The sequence below is a fragment of the Chrysochloris asiatica genome, unplaced genomic scaffold (genome assembly GCF_000296735.1).
Source record: "Chrysochloris asiatica unplaced genomic scaffold, ChrAsi1.0 scaffold00042, whole genome shotgun sequence".
Taxonomy (NCBI): domain Eukaryota; kingdom Metazoa; phylum Chordata; class Mammalia; order Afrosoricida; family Chrysochloridae; genus Chrysochloris; species Chrysochloris asiatica.
The window spans coordinates 11,718,206-11,737,118 of NW_006408560.1; the positions used below are offsets into that span (position 1 = coordinate 11,718,206).

At 43.1% G+C, this 18,913-nt stretch overlaps 2 protein-coding genes across 2 annotated transcripts in view; one reads left to right on the top strand and one right to left on the bottom strand.

Moving 5' to 3' along the window:
* The window catches only part of S100A13 (S100 calcium binding protein A13), a 16,840-nt gene extending 4,418 nt beyond the window's left edge, over window positions 1-12,422 (bottom strand). Inside the window, exon 1 of the mRNA XM_006861465.1 lies at window positions 12,270-12,422. Within this exon, the coding sequence (XP_006861527.1) occupies window positions 12,270-12,422 (153 nt within the window). The remainder of the gene's footprint in view (window positions 1-12,269) is intronic.
* Window positions 12,423-14,186: 1,764 nt separating this feature from the next.
* S100A1 (S100 calcium binding protein A1) lies at window positions 14,187-17,755 on the top strand. Its single transcript, XM_006861466.1, has 3 exons — window positions 14,187-14,243; window positions 16,199-16,352; window positions 17,612-17,755. Exons 2-3 carry the CDS (start codon window positions 16,212-16,214, stop codon window positions 17,753-17,755), a joined length of 285 nt encoding a protein of 94 aa, XP_006861528.1. The 5' UTR covers window positions 14,187-14,243; window positions 16,199-16,211.
* The last annotated feature ends 1,158 nt before the right edge of the window (window positions 17,756-18,913 follow it).

Genomic DNA, 18,913 nt, shown 5'->3' on the forward strand with positions numbered 1-18,913 from the left:
TGTTAGTAATCTCATACATGAGCCCTGGATATCCACAGACAAATGTAAAAACCTTCCCTAAAAGCCGAGACTGTAAATTCCAAAAAGGCAAGTCCCCCCGCATCAAAAAAAAAAAAAGCTAAAGAGGATAGAGAGAAACACTGTAAACTGATGATATATATGGAGGGGATAATAATCAATGTAATGAAACAAACTATATGAATGGTTGAATGTGAAGCTGATGATGTGCCCTGTAAACTTTCACTCAACCCAAAATAAAAACATTTAACTGAAAAAAAAAAAAAAGAAATAAGGTATCTACTTACATTAACACACACACCAAAAAAAAACAATAACTTTTAAGTAAACAAATGTGAACCAGTTAGAAATTTGTTGTTATTGTTGCTAGGCAGCATCACGTTGGTTCCTACTTACAACAACAACCCTGTATAGGGTTTCCAAGGTTGTAAATCTTTACAGGAGCTGAAAGTCTCATCTTTCTCCCTCAGAGTGGCTGCTGGGTTTGAACTGTTTACCTTGTAGTTAGCAGTCCAGTGCATATCCTACAGCGCCACCAGTGCTCCAATTAGAAAAGATGAGAAAAATCCCATTTAAAATGGTAAAAAGAAAAATGCTATTGTTATTACAGGCCATTGAGTCAGTTCTGACTCATAGCGACTGTGTCTAGGGTTTCCAAGGAGCAGCTAGAAGGCTTGAACCACCGACCTAGTGGTTAGCAGTTCAGTGCTTATCCTACAGAGCCACACTATAAGTCCAAAAATATAAAATACTTAGGCATAAATCTAGAAATCAAATCTTTGTGGAGAAAATTGAACTGAGGGAGATAAAAGAAAATTCTAATAAAAGAACAGTTTTTCTTAGAAAGACTCAATAGTGTAAAGATGTCAATACAATTTCTTCTAATTGATTACAGCTAAAATAGGAGTCCCTGGGTAGTATAAATGGTTAACGCACTCAGCTCCTAACTAAAAGGTTGTTGTTGTTGTTATGTGCCGTGGAGTCGGTTCCAACTCATAGTGACCCTATACAGGGTTTCCGAGGCTGTAAATCTTTACAGGAGCAGAAAGCCTCATCTTTCCCCCGCGGAACAGCTGGTAGTTTCAAACTGCCCCTGTCAGCACTTTGAAGGTTAGCAGCTCGAATGCTATATACAACTAAACAAAACACTGCCTAGTCATGCAACATCCTCACAATGTATGCTCTGTTGTTGTAGCCACAATGGCAATCCATCTCATTGAGAGTGGTCCTCTTTTTCGTTGACCCTTTACTTTATCAAGCATGATATCTTTTCACAGGGACTGGTCCCTCCTAATTATATGTCCAAAGTACAGTAGATGAAGGGTCACCATCTTCAATTCTAAGGAGCATGTTTGTTCTTCTGGCAGTCCATGTACTTTCAACATCCGTACCAACACCATAATTCAAATGCATCAAATCTTCTCTGGTCTTTATTCATTGTCCATGCATATGAGGTGATGGAAAATACCATGGCTTGGGTCAGGCACACCTTAGTCCTCAGAGTGATATCTTTTACACTTTAAAGAGGTCTTTTACAGCAGACTTGCCCAATTCAAATCATCGTTTGGTTTTTTGACTGCTACTTCCATGGGAGTTGACTGCGGATGCAAGTAAAATTAAATCCTTGACAACTTCAATCTTTTCTCCATTTATTATCATGATTTTTACTGGTCCAGTTGTGAATATTCTTGTTTTTTTAACACATTGAGTTGTAATTCATAAAGAAGACTATAGTCCTTGATCCTCATGAATTCTTAAAGTCTTCTTCAATTTCAGCAAGCAAGGTTGTGTCATCTGCATACTGCAAGTTGTTAATAAGTCTTTCTCCAATCCTGATGTTGCATTCTTCTTCATATACAGTCCAGCGTGTTGGATTATTTGCTCAGCATACAAACTGAATAAAGAAACACACCTTTCCTCATTTAAAATCATGCAGTATCCCCTCGTTTTATTCAAACAACTGCCTGTTAGTCTATGTACAGGTTCCTCATGAGCACAATTGAGTGTTTGGGAATTCCCATTCTTCACAATGTTATTTATAGTTTGTTGTGCTTCACACAGTCGAATGCCTTTGCATAGTCAATAAAACACAAGTAACCATCTTTCTAGCATTCTCGGCTTTCAGGTAAGATCCATCTGATGTCAACAATGATATCTCTCATTCCACATCCTCCTCTAAATCCGGTGTGAATTTCTGCCAGCTCCCTGTGGATGTACTGCTGCAACTGTTTCTAAATTATCATCAGAAACATTTTATTTGTATGTGATAGTGATGGTATTGTTAGATAATTTCTACGTTCTGTTGAGTCACCTTTCTTTGGTATGGCACAAATATGTGTCTCATCTAAAGAGCATTCAAGCTGTACTTCTTCCAAGAAAGATTTGTTTGTTCTTCTGGCAGGCCATGGTACTTACAATATTGTTTGCCAATACAATAATTCGAATGCATCGATTCTTCTTCAGTCTTCCACATTCAGCTTTTACATGCTATGAAGTAATTGAAAATACCATGGTTTGAGGACTATGCCTTAGTCCTCAAAGTGACCTCTTTTTTTAAAACACTTTAATGAGGTCATTTAACTAGGAGGAGGGCAAGAGGCAACAGAGATAAATACTACTATATGTACAATCCTACAATAACAGTGATCATGAATAAACACACAGGCTGAATGGGTGTGGGAGGAAGAGTGAAAATACACCTACAAATATATAGGTTTAACAGAGGATAGGTGTGGCATTGTGGGTTAATGTGCTGGACTTCAAAGTCAGTTAGAACCACAAGGTCAGTGGTTCAAGCTCATCAGCTGCTCCTCGGAAACCCTATACAGGATTGTTACGAATCGGAACCAGCTCCACGGCACTAAAGAACAACAATTACCTATGCTGTAAATATATCCATGAATGTGGTGGAGCATATAGAGGGCAAAGTTATGAAAACTTCTTAGACATAACTAAACATCTTGAGGCAATGAACTGGGGCTCAGGACCAAAGACTCAGGGCACACCATGGTCAAGTGGCATAACATAGTCCACAAAGACAATGTTCTACATCCTACTTTGGTAAGTGGTGGTTGGTGGTTATGTGCTGTGGAGTCGGTTCCGATTCATAGTGACCCTGTATCAGGTTTCCAAGGCTGTAAATGTTTACGAGAGCAGAAAACCTCATCTTTCTCCCATGGAATAGCTGGTAGTTTCAAACTGCTGACCTTAAGGTTTGCAGCCCGATTCGTAACCACTACGCTACCAGAGCTCCTTACATTGGTGAGTAGTAACTGCAATAATAAAAGGTCATGAGCAGCATCCCCATGGCTCAATTTTCAGCCAAGTGGTATGGTAGGTAGGTACATAGGGGGACAACAAAACTAGTGGGATGCAAACACATCTCAACTATTCAAGATCAAAAGGGCAGTATTTAACTAAGAAAGGTGAGGAAAGAAGGAAGAATGGAAACAAACACAGGGCGGAAGTAGGATAGATGATGTTACAATGAGGAGATTGCAATTGATATGAACCAAAAGCTTATGATTGATTGAATGTAAAATTGATGATCTGCTCTGTGAACATTCAGTTCACAATAAAAAGTTGTGTTTGTGTTTTTTTTTTAAGTTCATGAATGGTAATTGGTCTCTCCCTGTCCTGAGGAAAGAAGAGTGATGAAATAATCAGGCCAACGGACTAATGGGTCATGGAAACTTAAGTCTCCATGATTCTGAGGTCAGAAGGGCTTGATGGTGCTTGGCTACCACTATCAACTGCTCTAAAAGGCATCACATTAGAAGGTGCTGAATAAAGTGGGAGAAAACGGTAGAACAAAACTCAGAATCATAAAAGAGACCATGCTTATTGGCTGCATATAGACAGTTAACCCCTGAGACTATGGCCCTCAGTCACCCCTCAAGTCTGGAAATGAACTTAGCTTTGTGGCTCAATTTTCAGTCAAATAATAGACAGATCTATAACACTAGTGAGGTATGAACACTAGAATAATCAACCATTTGAGATCAAAAGAGCAGCATTTACCCAAGGACAAAGTTCAGAAGTGTGGGGAAAGAAGGAGGGATGGAAACAGAAAATTCAGAGAGGAGTTAGTGATGGTACACTCAGGGGATTGCAATCAGTGAAATGAAAGAAAATGTGTATGAACTGCTGAATGCAAAACTGATGATCTGCTGTGTAAACCTTCATTCAATTCACAATTAAAAGTTTTAAAATAAAATAAATAAATAATGAGATCATTTGCAGCAGATAAGCCCAATGCAATAAACACATCTTTTGATTACTTGTCTACTGCTTCTGGGGCATTAATTGTCAAATCCTTAAGAACTTCAATCTTTTCTCCATTTATCGTAATTTTGCTTATTGATTCCATTGTAAGGATTTTCATTTTCTTCATGTTGAAGTATAGTTTCTACTGAAAGCTATACTTTTTTTTAATCTTCATCAGTAAGTATTCAAGTCCTCTTTTGCAGCAAGCAAGATTACATCATCTGCATATCACAGGTTGTTAATGAGTCTTCTTCGAATCTTGATGTCACCTTCTTCTTCATATAGTCCAGCTTCTTGGATTATTTGCTTAGCATATTGAATAAGTGTGACAAAAGAATTCATCCCTGACACACACTTTTCCTGATTTTAACTCATGCAGTATTCCCTTACTCTGTTCAAATAACTGCCTCTTGTTCTTTGTATAGGTTCTGTGAGCACAATTAAGTGTTCTGGAATTCCCATTTGTCACAATGTTACCCATAATTTGTTATGCTCCACACAGTTGAATGTCTTTGCATAGTGAAGAAACAGGTGAACGTTTTTCTAGAATTATTTGCTTTCAGGCAAGATCCATTGTTCTCAGCAATGATATCTCTTGTTCCACATCTTTTTCCGAATCCAGCTTAAATTTCTGGCAGTTCCTTGTTGATATAGTACTGCAACCATTTAAAAATCTTCAATGTAACTTTACTTGCATGTGATACTAATGATGGTGATGGTTGATGGTTACGTGCCGTGGAGACGGCTCCGACTCATAGTGACCCTGTACACGGTTTCCGAGGCTGTAAATCTTTATGGGAGCAGAAAGCCCCATCTTCTCCCGAGGAACAATTGGTAGTTTCGAACTGCTGACCCTGAGGTTAGCAGCCCAATTCATAACCACTAATTTCCACATTCTGTTGGGTCACTTTTTTTTGGAATGGGCACAAATATGTATATCTTCCAGTTGATTGGCCAGGTGTGTCTTCCAAATTTCTTGGCATAGACAAGTGAGAATTTTCAGCATTACATCCATTCATTGAAACATCTCAACTGGTATTGCATCAATTCCTGAAGTCTTGATTTTATCAATGACTTCAGTGCAGCTTATACTTCTTCCTTCAACACCATCAGTTCTTGATCATACGCTACCTCCTGAAATGACAGGTCATTGACCAATTCTTTGGGGTATGTATTTCTTCTATCGTCTTTTGATGCTTCCTGCATTATTCAACATTTGCCCATAAAATCCTTCAATATTGCAACTCATGGCTTAAATTTTTTCTTCAGTTCTTTCAGCTTGAGAAATGCCAAGCATGTTCTTCCCCTTTGGTTTTCTACCTCCAGGTCTCTATGTATTTCACTATTATACTTCATTTTATCTTTTCAAGACACTCTCTGAAATCTTCTCTTCAACTCTTTTACTTTATCATTTTTTCCATTTGCTTTAGCGTCTCTAAATCAAGAGCAAGTTTCAGAGTCTTTTCTGACATTCATTTTGGTCTTTCTTTCTTTTATGAATATATATACAATATGCACATTTACTGAACAATGCTACATGGTGGACCAGGCATCCAAGACCCAGCAGCAGCTTCAACATAGCCTCTGAGCCTCTTGCTCTCACTCCAACAGGATGAACACATCCTGCTTGAACACAAGGCCTTTCAAGTTATGAACAATGGAGCAGCTGGTGTTGTTCATGAATTCCACACACACCAGCATGCACTGTCCCTGTGACTGGTCCTGCCCAGCACCTTGGTGATCAGTCAGCTTGATGGGTTGCACACATCTGGTATCCATGAAAGTGTGATATAGTGGTCATCAGATGGAAAGTTAGCTCTTTCTTGTCTTTTTAATGATCTTTTGCTTTCTTCATGTCTGATGTCTTTGATGGCATCCCACAACTCCTCTGGTCCTCGATCAATAGCATTTGATGGATCAAATCTATTGTGTTTGTTTTTGTTTTGTTTTTTTTCCTCTCAAATCTATTCTTGAAGTGGTCTTTAAGTGGCACAGTAGGATCAGCACTGGACTTCGAGCCACAAGGTCGGCAGTTCAAACAGACCAGCTGCTCCTTAGAAACCCTATATAGGGTTGCTGTGAGTCAGAACTGACTCAACAGCACTTAACAAGAACATACTTAAAGTAGTACTTTGGTTCTTATGGATTTGTTTTCATTTTCTTCGGCTTTAACCTGAGTTTGCATATAAGCAACCGATGGTCTTTTTCGTAGTTGTTCAGGAACTGGTTCTAACTTTTGATAGGGAGCGAGAGAGGCTCGCCTCTTTGCACAGGTGTAGTCAATTTGACTCCTGTGCATTTCATCTGGAGAGATCCACATGTATAGACTCCATTCAGTTGCTGAAAAACAGTATTTTCAAGGAATAAGTTTTGAAAATTTTTATCATGCAATCTCCAACATTGTTCCGATCACCAAGACAGTATTTTCCAACAACCAATCCTTCATCTTTTCCAACTTTCACATTCCAATCACCAGCAATTATCAATGCATCTTGATTGTATGTTTGATCAATTTCAGACTGCAGATTGTAAAAACATTCAATTTCTTCATCATTAGTATTAGCAGTTGATATGTAAATTTTAATATTAGTCATAACAACTGGTCTACCTTGCAGGTGTATGGACATTCTCCTATCACTGACAGTGTTGTATTTCAGGATAGATCTTGAAATATTTCTTGAAATAACAAATTCTTCTGACCTCATTTCTCTTTAATTTGGCATTCCTGGTCATTTCAGGCAACTAATGAGTAGGATATCGATCTTTATGTATTCCATTTAATTTCTGACAACTTCTAATACCCTATATTCATTAGTCACACATTCCAAGTTCCAATTATTAATGGATATTTGCAGCTGTTTCTTTTCCTTTTGAGTCATGCCACTTCAACAAATGAAGGGCCATCTACATCTTTAAGGTTAACTCTACTCTGGGGAGGCAGCTCTTCCCTAGTTGTAACTGAGTATCTTCCAATCTGAGATGTTCATCTTCTAACACTATACTAAACAGTGTTCTTTTGAAATTCATAATGTTTCCACAGACCAGTCTTTTTTAGAAGTAGATCAACAGGGCCTTCTTCCTAGTCTTTCTTAGTCTGGAAGCTCCACTGAAACCTGTTCACCATGGGTGATCCTGCTAGTATTTGATATACTGGTGACATAACCTTCCAGTCTCATAATAATGGAGTCTTGAGGTGGCACACTGTAGGATAAGCACTCAACCGCAAGGTTGGTTTGAACCACAAGGAATGAGGGAGGAGAAGATACTGACCCTATTATAGGGCCTTGTGGATCATGGGAAGGACCTAAGATTTTATTCAAAGTCTAAGAGAAGTCCCAGGGTTTAGAGCAGAGGAATGACATGATCTGGCTTACAATTTAAAAAGAAAATTCTGGCTGCAGGTTGAGAGAAAAGATTCTAAGGGACCAAGGATAAAAATAAGGAAATCATCTATAAAGCTATCATAACAGGGCAGGTGATAGGGGAGCAGATAAGGCATAATTAGATTCAATTAGTTTGAAAGTAGAGCTGATAGGATTTGCTGGTGATTGGCTGAACGGTGTGGGGCATGGGAACAAAGGAAAACTTCAAAGCTTTTGGTCTAAGTAAACGGGTGAACTTTAGAACCATTTACTGAGATGGAGCAAGCTGCAGAGGGAGATGCTGGAACTATGGTTCTGTTTTGGACATGCTTGGTTTGCGATACTTACTGGAACCTAAGGGGAGATATTAAGGTAGACAGCTGGAGGTGCAGTCCGAAGTCCAGAGCACAATTCTTAGATAGACCATAAATTTGGGAATCATTATCATACAGAGGGTGCTTAAAGCCATAGGACCACCAAGGAAATGAATGTAGATAGGATTATCTATCACAGGAGTAACTAGGTCTGCAAACTGAGCCTGAAAGCACATTCAGCATTCAAAGATTGGGAAAAGGAGGAGAATCTTAGATTTTATTCAACAAAGGAAACTAAGGATGAGCAGCCACTGAGACGGTAGGAAAACAAGGAGCACGTGGTAGCTAGAAAATCAAGTGAAGAAAATGTTTCAACAATGTAAACAGTGAATATGAACTGACCATTTAGCAATACGGAGATCATTTGTGATTGGAACAAATGAAGGCCAAGTGGCAGTGGTGTGTTGAGGTGAAAACCTGATTAGAATGGATTCAATAGGAAATGGGGGGAGGCAGGAAAACAATACCAGAAAAGGAGAAAGTAAGACAATAAGTATAAATAACTCTCACTGCTTTTGAGATTTGCTATAAAAGAAAGCAGAGATATAAAACATAGCTGGAGAAGGTTATCCGGTCAAAGGAAGTTTTCTTTCTTTTTTTTTTTTATTTATTTATTTATTTATTTATTTATTTATTTATTTATTTATTGGCAATGAATTTTCTTTTATTTGAAGTAGCTATTTTTTTTTCAACTTTTTATTGTGAATTGAATGAATGTTTACAGCGCAGATCATCAGTTTTACATTCAGCAAATCGTATACTTTGCTTCAATACATGGTTGCAAGGCCCTCCATTAACAGTATTTACCTCTATTCAGTTTAACTATTACACTCCTCTTGTGTCTCCACTACCTATATATTTCCTCTGCTAACCTCCCTCTTGTATATTGCCTGCCTTGTCACCCATGTGAACATTTGTCTAGCCTCTAGCCCATGAATAATTTTACTGAGCATAATGACTTTGGACTGAGAACCAACAACAGCAGACAACAACCTGAGATTACCATACATGACAACATCACCCAGAACTCAATCCAGGTCTAGAAGGATTTAAAGTAAAACAAAAAATAAGACTGAAAATAGGGAACCAGAGATAACAATGTATAATGAAGTCAACTACAAAGCAAGAAGAGAGAATGGGTAGATACAGAACTTCTGAATGGCAAGGAAGTCAAGTAGATTTCATGATAAAACAGGTTGTTTTAAGGCGGAAAAAAAATAATAAATTACAAGATAACCTCAAAAAAAACAATATACCTGCACATCATAAAAAGAAAAGAAAATTAGAAAGATTTAGTACACATTAATACAACAGAAATGAAAATGACAAGAAAACCCACAAACAAAATGAACTTAGCATAAAAAATTATGTGGAACAAAGAATCCAGCAGCACCACACACACACAAAAAAAACCACACACAGAAAAATGACACCAATCAATTCATACCTATTGATAATTATGCTGAATGTAAATGGGTTAAATAAATATATCAGACAAGAGACAAAAGAGAACAGAATGGATAAGAAAACAGGATCCTTCAATATGCTGTCTACAAGAGACATATAAAAATGATGGAGACAGCCTAAATGCCCATCAACAGAAGAACGGTTAACAAACTTTGGTACATACACACAATGGAATACTTCAAAATGTTGAAGGATAATGATAAATCTGTAGAACACCTCACAGCATAGTTGAACCTTGAAGACATTATGCTGAGTAAAATCAGTCAATCACAAAAGGACAAGTTTTACATGAGACCAATGTTGTCAGAATATGAAAAAAAAATTTTTTCTTGATAAAAGAAACACTGATGGTTGCGGAGGATGCAGGGAGGAAACAGCATATTTGAAAGCAGATAAGAATGACCCAGTAGAGAGAAAAAATGTGATGATGCAAGAGAAAAAGGGAGTGTAATTATAAGAGTAAAGTCTCAGTGGGTGATAGGGGATGGGATCCAGGCACCAGTGGAGAGGCTGGCGTTAGGATCAGTGACAGGTCACTCATGGTAACTGTAAGGGAGGCAAAGGATGTGCTGATCAGGTTTGGGAGAGAAAACAGAGAAACTCCCAATTGCTCCTATTATCTCAGAGAACTAAGAAACAAAGTCATCAACTGAGAGAGAAATATGTAGGGGGGAGGTTGTTGTTGTTATGTGCCATTAAGTCGATTCCAACGCATAGGGACCCTGTACAGTTTCCAAGGAGAAGCTGGTGACCTTGAACCACTGACCTTGCAGTTCAAATGACTTTAAGGAGAGAGGAAAAGTTGTGAAATCACCATCTGAAAGAGCTGGTAAGTGAAGCAACTAAGGAAATGTAGTATAATTGCTGTTGGTCTCCTGGGGGGTTGTGGTTATAGATTTAAAGTCAGTCAGCATGTTTGTGTGGTTCTTCTCCAGCCAGATTGAACTCTATAAATTCAGGCACGGAATGTTGGATTTAACAAGCAAGTTAACCAGCAAGTTAATGTAGGTAGAATGTTGGATTTAATCTGGATGGTGCAAGCGTTTGTACTTAAGTGTTATTGTTGTTAAGTGCCATCAAGTCGATTCCGACCTATACAGACCCTATATAGGGTTTCCAAGGAGTGGCTGGTGAGCTTGAACCACCGACCTTGAGGTTCAAACCAGCTTTGCAGTCCAGCGTATTAACCCACAGCGCCACATAACCTAAAAGTCCTAAAAGTTGGCAATTCAAACCCACCCAGCAGCACCATGGAAGAAAGGTCTGGTGATCTGCTTCTACAAAGATTATAGCTAAGAAAATCCTGTAGAGTAAGTCTACTCAAACACAGGTGTTACCATGAGTCCAATTCAACTCAACAGGGGAACTAATTACAGGATGCTGCCAGACAGGCAGGACAAAAAGAAAGGCAAGGAAGTTAAGGAAGTGATGATAAGGATGTATCTTAGAACTGGAGTTGAGTAAGAAGGGAAATGAGGACACAGGAATGATGATTTAAAAAAAAAGTCATGAGATTAGAGGTTCTAGTGGTGTAAAGGACATGCTAGGTGAAAAGAACAAGATAGAGGAATCAATTTGGAAAGTCTGGAGATGAGGCAGTAGTAGTCAGATAAAGAAATGCTTAAAATTAAGATCTGGAAACAAAGCATTCTTTTGAAAATGACAACTTCTAAAGGAGTTGGGCTCCTAAAATGAGGAAGGGCAGAATCTTTGGAAGTGAGGGGTTCAAGAAATCAAAAAGCCCAGGCATCTGTGGGAATACTACGGCCACTGAGAATAATGACAGGAGCAATCATCAGAAACAGAACAGTAAGCAAGAGGCTGAAGAGCTATAAGAAACTCAAAAGAGAGGGGGTGAGTAGTATCCTCATATGAGCAGCACCGAAAACCAAAAAGGTCACCAACACCTACATTTTCAGGCCCAAAATCATTTGGATGTGGAAGAAAATCCAGCCACTACTCAACAAACCCACAGGGAACGCTGTACCTTCAGGGGAGAGCCAGATTTTCAGTAAAAAGATGAAGCAAAAACTCTGAGAAGTCTGAGGATGTAGGGGATTTTGCAGATGACAGGTTATGAGTTTCGGATATTCATTTGTGCTTTTTAAAAATCCGTATTCACATACTTTTATGTGCCTGTGAATTTCCAGAAAGGATGTAAAAGAAACTAAGCAGCCTGGAATGATGTGCCAATCCAGAGGTAATGAAATGTAAGTCCAGATTCCTTCCTGTTAGTAGGAGAAAAGGAACGATCCCATAAGGTATACTGTGGAGGAGATTCCCATGGTGGATGTAAAGTGATCATAGATGCTTCTTACAAATCCCTTCTACATTGAGATTCTGTGACTCCGTGAACTTGGCTGTGTTTTTACTTTTACAGACCCCTTCATATCACTGGACTGAGCTCAATTTCCATATATATGAAGCTAGGAGGTTGGGCCATGTTTTCTCTCGACTTCCTCCTAACTCTGATGACCTATGAATCTCCGAGAAGTCAGCTCTGGATTCAGTCCTGTGTTGGAAAATGAGACTAGAGAGGCACAGGTCAGACACTGTAACTCAACGACATGGTTTGATGGGAGTACAAAGCCTCATAGCACTCCTAGTTACAAACACACATATACACTGGCAAGAAAATCCAGAACTATTTACACAAGCACCTGCACACTTTCCCACAATCACACTTGTGGTCACATTATCTTACCCAATAATATCATCTCATATACATAGTGTCCCACAATCACTGTTTCACAAAATCTCAGTCCCACAGAAGCCCACCTACCTTAAATAGATGAGGCAACTGCTGGGTGACCAATTCCTTAAACTCATCGATACTGAGGCTGCCCTTCTTGCCCTCTGGCTTTGCAAAGGTGAAGAAAGTTGTGACCACTGTATCAATAGCCTCCTCCAGCTCAGTCAGTGGCGTGGCTGCCATTAGGACACTGGGGCTGAAGCTAATGTTCTGAGGGGCCGACCTGCAAGAGACCAATAAGCAGAGAGGGAGAATCAGGGAGCCCAAGGATCCAAACTAAGCCAGAGAGTCCCCCTGCTCTGGTTCCCTCAGACTTCTGCCTGGTGGGGTTATGAAGAAAAAGGAAGGGGCAAGAAACCAGGCAACTTCATCTCAGTTTAGGTGGGGATGCAGGCATTTTCCAGTTCCAGAAACCCCTTCTTCTATAAGTCTCCCAGTCTGGGATCTGTGTCTTAAGGACCCTCTGTGGTGGTCCCTCAGATTGGAGTCCCTTCTGTGAGAGGCTCTCAGTCTGGGGGGTCCTTCTTTGTAATTCTTTTCAGTCTGGGCACCCCTCTGCGGAGATTCCTCAGTCTGGCAACCCCTCTGTAGGGTTTCTACAAGGTTGCCTTTGGAGATTTACCAAGCCTCAAAGGGCCATGAGGTTTTTTGCCTTGGAAGTTTGTTTGTGTTCAGACCTGGGTCTCCACCCAGAAGAGAAGCCCAGGATCTGGTAAATGCCCAACTGGTCCCTTCAGATGTAAATGCTGGAGCAGCTGGGCAGAGGGCTAAGCCTTCGCTGACCCCACAGACCCTCCCCTCTCCTGTCTCTAGTGACAGGAGTCCCGAATGGGATTTCACTGACTCCCAGTTCCCAGAAAGAGGAAGCACTCACAGCCTCCAGGGTAAGGGGGCCGGGCTGGAGGAAGTGGACAGGGCAGTCTCCACACGTCCTTTCCCCGTACACCCTCTGCAGGGACAGTTGCTAGATTTTCCAAAACCACTTCCTGAATCTCTATCTGGGATGGCTGGGGAGCCTGAGGAGGAAAGGGAGCCCCCCAGACTTTGCCCGGCAGGATTAGAGGAACACAACTCACCGGGACAAGGAGGTGCAGCGAGCTGTGCTGCGAGGCAGAGGTTTGGAAGCGTCCAGAAAGGGAGGAAAAAGCTGCTTCCAAGCCCGGAGGTGTCGAATTTCCGCAGTTAATTCAGAAGAAAGGGTACCGCCCAATCACGCCCCTGAGCAATCAGGCCTGGAACAGGGCCCCCTCAACCCAGCCCCACAGCGCCCTCACTTGGGAGGGATGGGAGCTCCTGCCGGGAATTGTCTGGCCATATCCCATACAGCAGGGGTCCTGTCCCTCCTGAGAGCTGCCCACCAACACCTCCACGGTTCTTTAGAAGTGTATGTGTAGAGCAGGAAGAAGCGACTGCAGATTGAAAAAGCCATCTAAGGGAGCACAAGACTGAGAAGGTCCCACAGAAACTAGGACTCCCTCAGAGGACCTTGACTAAGACTCCACAAAGTGGGCTTGAGACTGAGAAACTGCAATCCCCATAGAGGAACCCCTGGATTGAAGTCCCTCAGTGGGACCTCACACTGAATCCCTCAGACAGAGTCCTAGGACTAAATAATCCACTCAGGGGACTCCTCCCCCTCAGTGAGACCCAATGGAGGCGCTCCAGGGTAAGACTCCCAGGCGATCTGGGGGTGAGACATCTGTGTCCCTGCCAGGACCTCCTTACTGGTGCCTAGCAAGGGGAAAAGGGAGGGGAGGTGTGATGATTAAGGCTGAAGAAGAGGACACAAGGCAGCCTGTTCCAGCCCAGGAGACAGAGGGCGCCTCTGTCCTATCTTGGCCCCTTGCCCCACTGGGTGTCTGTAAAGGGGTGGAGCTGGTAGGGAGGTGGGGTCAGCGGGGGAAGGACATCTATAGACAGGTCTCCCCACACAGCTCCAGAAGCCACATTTGCAGGCTCATCTGTGTGCCCTGAACTTGTGCCCACCTCAGGCCCAGGCCAACTGTGAGTATCTTGTGCTACCTAGGCTCCAACCCTGCGCTGGCCAGCTTGAGAGGAAGGGGGACCACAAGGGAACTCCAAGAGTCTGGGGATGATGGCCTTGTGGAGGATTAAGAAACAGTCTGGGAGGAAAGAGGGTGGTTGCAGTTTGGGATTTGGGGGAGACAAGATTGGGAAGGGAGATCTAGGAGCTCAATAGATGAGGAAGCCAGTGGAGAACCTAGCAGCACTGAGTTTCCAGGTGACTGAGCTTCTCAACAAGGAGCTCCCAAGTCCCCTCTCAAGGCTCCCTCAAATTCCCAGATGCAGGAATCAGGACTCAGCCCTCTCCCTGTTTCCATTGGGGTAAGAATAAGAGCAAGTAGAACAGCTGTTCCTGTCTGTCTCTCCCATCCCCACCCCCACCCAGCCCTGCCAGGGAAATCTGGGGGTGGCAAAGCATGGATGGTGTGGTATAGGAATGAGCACTATGGTACCACACCAACCCAACTCTACCTTCACATGACCTCCCCCTTCTTGACCTAGACCTCCAGACTCCTCTTCCCAATTCTTTCCTCTTTGTTTTCCCATCTACCCATCACCTACCCACTCCACCCTCCATAACCAGGTCTTCTCAGAACTGCCCCCCAGAAAATCCCAGGGTGCTCAAAGACTCCAGGCAACCTCCAGGTGTCCCTCCGGGATGGGGCAGGTAATGGAGACTCAGCACCTCTCCCTCACACACACCCTTATCCCCTCTATCACTCCCAGCTTGGGTTCCATCTTCCCTTGTGTCTCTGTGACAACCACTTCTCATATCCAGAGTTCAGGTGACATGAACAAGAGCTCCATTGAAGAGCTGGAGTGTCATCTGACCAGGGTCTATTGTCTGGCACACACCCCCCCCAACACCTGGGGAAGGATAGGAGACACCTGATCTGAGACATCTGAGCTGTCCCCTGAGACTGTGGAGGGGCTGATTGTCCTAGAACCAAAGGAAAGAGGCCCCTTGGCTTAGCTGGCTCCTCACCCCTTCCCTCTCCTCAACAGACCCCTCCATTCTTCTCCTCCCTCCCTGTCCCTTGAACTCAAAGGACCTCTCACACTCTCTCCCCCAACATATACCAGCCTCGTTCTCCATGCTCCCATGGTCTATAGTGACCAGGCTAAGCCCTGAGGGAAGGGGGTTTGGACAACAGCAGGCATGACAAGTCTCCTCTCCCATCTCTGGAAGCCCTGGCTCCAAAGATAAGGGGTTAAGGATCCCTTCCCACCACTCACCTGATGAAAGGACTGTTTCTCCACAGAAGTAAGAGGAGCCAAACTGGAGGTAATGGGAAGCAGACACGAGGGAATTCAAAATGACATATTCAGGAGATATCAGAGTTGAGAGACCAACAGGGGCTTCTAGGTTGCTGACAGGAAGCCCCGTGGCAATGAGATCTTCCCTCAAGAAGTCTTGGGCCACCCACTCCAGCTGCAACCTCTCCATTCAGGCTCACCAAGGACACCAGACTGACTCCTAGCTAGGGTTAGGTAGTGGAATCTCAGTTATGGAGGAGACCCCAGGCCACACCCCCACCCCCACCCCCACCCCCAACAGAGCTTGGTTGTACTAGGCAGGCAAGGTCCAGGGTAAAAATAGAGTCTGGCCACATTCTGTGCCTGTCTCACCCTCTTAAGTCTCGGTCCAGGCAGCCAGGACCCACTGCAGCTATCCACAGCAGGACTCTAGAGCCAGCTCAACTTGACCAGCTTCATTTCTATGCCCAAACCTAACTCTGTGTGATCTGAATTTAGGTGTTTGGGTTTTCCTGACATTGTAAAATCTTAGTGAAAGATAAATAGCCTTGCGGCTCCAATCTCAGGGCTATTCAGCTGTAGGACCAAAGCCAGGCCTGAGGCCAGAGCTCCCCTCATCCCAACCTTAGCCGCCATAGGCCTGATCCCCAGCTCACTTTCATCCTTGGGGGGGTTAGGTGAGCTGTCGAAATGGGTTCTGAGCTTGAGTCTGCAATGGAGACCCTTATCAATGTGTTCCACGCCCACTCCGGCAAAGAAGGGGACAAGTACAAGCTGAGCAAGAAGGAGCTGAAAGAACTGCTGCAGACTGAGCTCTCTGGCTTCCTGGATGTGAGCACAGAGTGGGATTACTGGGTGGAGTGGGTGAGGGCTGGGCACCTCCCCTCCATCTCCTCACACCACTCCCAGCTCAACTCAACCATTTCCCTGCTTGTCCAGGCTTCCCTCCTGGGTTTCTTCAGGCACCCCTACTTTTCCTGGTTCACATCCAAATGCCCTGCTTTACTGAGCACCTGCTAAGTACTAAGCCCTGTGTAGCTCCATCAGCAAGGCTCACAGTAGAGAATGGAATGACTTGAAAGTTAACCAAGAACTCCTGGGAATATGTAGAGCCTTAACAGGGGTTTCAGAAAGGTTTACGGGAAAATACTAACCTCATTGGAGTGAGCATGCTCCTCTGAACAGATGACACTTCAGCCATGGATTTTCACTAAAGATAATTGGGATAAATGGAATGAGCTGGAATTGACTCAGTGGCAGTTGGTTTGGGGAGTGGGGGAGGGTAGACATTTCGGGAGGCAGCATGAACAAAAAGCATAGGAGAGAGGAGTGTGGAACATGCTCAGATGCTTGATTTGACTGGAGTTAACAGTACAGATAACTAAGCTGCAAAGACTAACGGGGTATCATAGTAAAGGAGAAGCCCCAGGATGCAGTAGAAAGTACACAGGCTTTGAGGTTTGATTAGACCTGGGGTACAAATTCTGATGCCACCACTTTCTAGCTATGTGACTTTGGACATGTTACTTAACCACCGACTGGCAATTTGTTTCTTCAAAAAGGCAATAATGAAGCCTACCTCATATTATTTTTCTTAGATTTAAATGAGATAATGCTTGTAGACTTTTAAAGAAGTGTTTGGCTCATTCTTGGCATTCAACATTTGGTAACTTATGTTAATGTGTATCTATGCTGTGTTAAAGGAGCTCTGGTAGTGAAGTGGTTACCAGTTGGGCTGCTAATCACAAGGTCAGCAGTTCAGAACTACCAGTTGTTCTGTGGGAGAAAGATGATGCATTCTGCTCCCATAAAGGTTTACTGCCCAGCCTCAGAAACCCTATCCAGGGTCATGAGTCAGAACTGACTCCACGGCACACCACCACCACCATGCTAAGGAATGTTTATTTCCTAGACAATCAGTCCATGAATGTTTGTTACTTTTTGAGGAGGGGAGCAGAGTCCCATTACATGTAGTTCTCCCTTTGGTTCATCTCTGTCTCCTTCACCCCTATCACCTACACCCTTACCCCTGACTCAGGGCTAGACCCCTACATTCTATTCACCTGTCTCTCCTTCTCTACCCTTGTCAGGTCCAGAAGGACGCGGATGCTGTTGACAAGGTGATGAAGGAACTAGATGAGAACGGAGATGGGGAGGTAGACTTCCAGGAGTATGTGGTGCTGGTGGCGGCCCTCACTGTGGCCTGTAACAACTTCTTCTGGGAGAACAGTTGAGCAGGCAGCCCCAGCAGGCGGCGCCCTTCCCCTCTACCATGCCAGACCTCCTCCTTCACCCTGGTCTCCCCTCAACCCTTTCCCCTTCCCAAATTCCCTGGTTCCACTTCAAGGGCGCAAGAGTGGCAGGCAAAGCCTGCAACTCCTTTCATTAAAGGCTTCTCTGTCAGCCAGCCAATTGCTGTCTGTCTCCTCTGGGGTCCAAAAGTGGGTGGAGAAGTGAATGTTCTGTTTAGTCTTATGTGGAGAGAAGACGTAATTAGGAAAGGTTCTTATTTGGGACAAGGTTGCTTGCACTGCATCCTACCTGAGGAATGCTCAAGGCCCAGCAATTTAGGATTTCAGGATTCCAGCTATAAGTAGACAAGACATCAGCTACAAAGCCAGAACAGAATCTTTATTCAACATTTAACAATATTTACCAAGGACCTACCATGTGCTAGGGAGTCCCTGGGTGGTTGCAAAGATTAATGTGCTGGACAACCAGCTGAAGGGATGGAGATTTGAGTCCACTCGGAGGTGCCTTAAAAGAAATGTCTGCTTCCAAAACATCCCCCAATTGAAACCCTATGGAGGATAGTTCTACTCTGATTTCCATGAGGTCACCATGAATTAGAATCACTCAATGGCAACTGCTAGGAGTCCTGGTGTGGCACTGTGGGTTAAAGCACCAGACTGCAAAGTCCATTGAACCAGAAGGTTGGTGGTTCAAACTCACCATTCACGCCTTGGAAACCCTATACAGGGTCGCTATGAGTCGGAATCGATTCGACAGCACTTAACAACACAAATGGCAACTGCTAAGTGGTTCCCATGTGCTAGACATTGTATAGAAACTGGTGACACAGCAGTGAACAAAGCAAACACCATCCTCCCTCACATACCTAAAGTCCAGCAAAGATACCAGAGTATTAAAACATATACAAGTACCAGAAAGGGAAATAAAAAACCTGGTTACAAGACTAAGGTGGAGGAAGTGAAGATGTGTTCACTCACTCATCCTTTAAACATCTGAGCACTCTTTACGTACCCAGGCATAAGAAAAGTTCCTTTATAGATGTGTCAAAATCAACGTGGATGGCGGGTGGAGAGGAAAGACATAGAAGGGTGAACATGGACGAAAACATCTTCCCAAATAAGGATTAGGACAAATTGGGG

Coding starts and splice junctions, on each gene's coding strand:
- S100A1 (XM_006861466.1), top strand. CDS start 16,212: ATGGGTTCTGAGCTTGAGTCTGCAATGGAGACCCTTATCAATGTGTTC. Junction 16,353..17,611: donor AGCTCTCTGGCTTCCTGGAT/GTGAGCACAGAG, acceptor TACCCTTGTCAG/GTCCAGAAGGACGCGGATGC.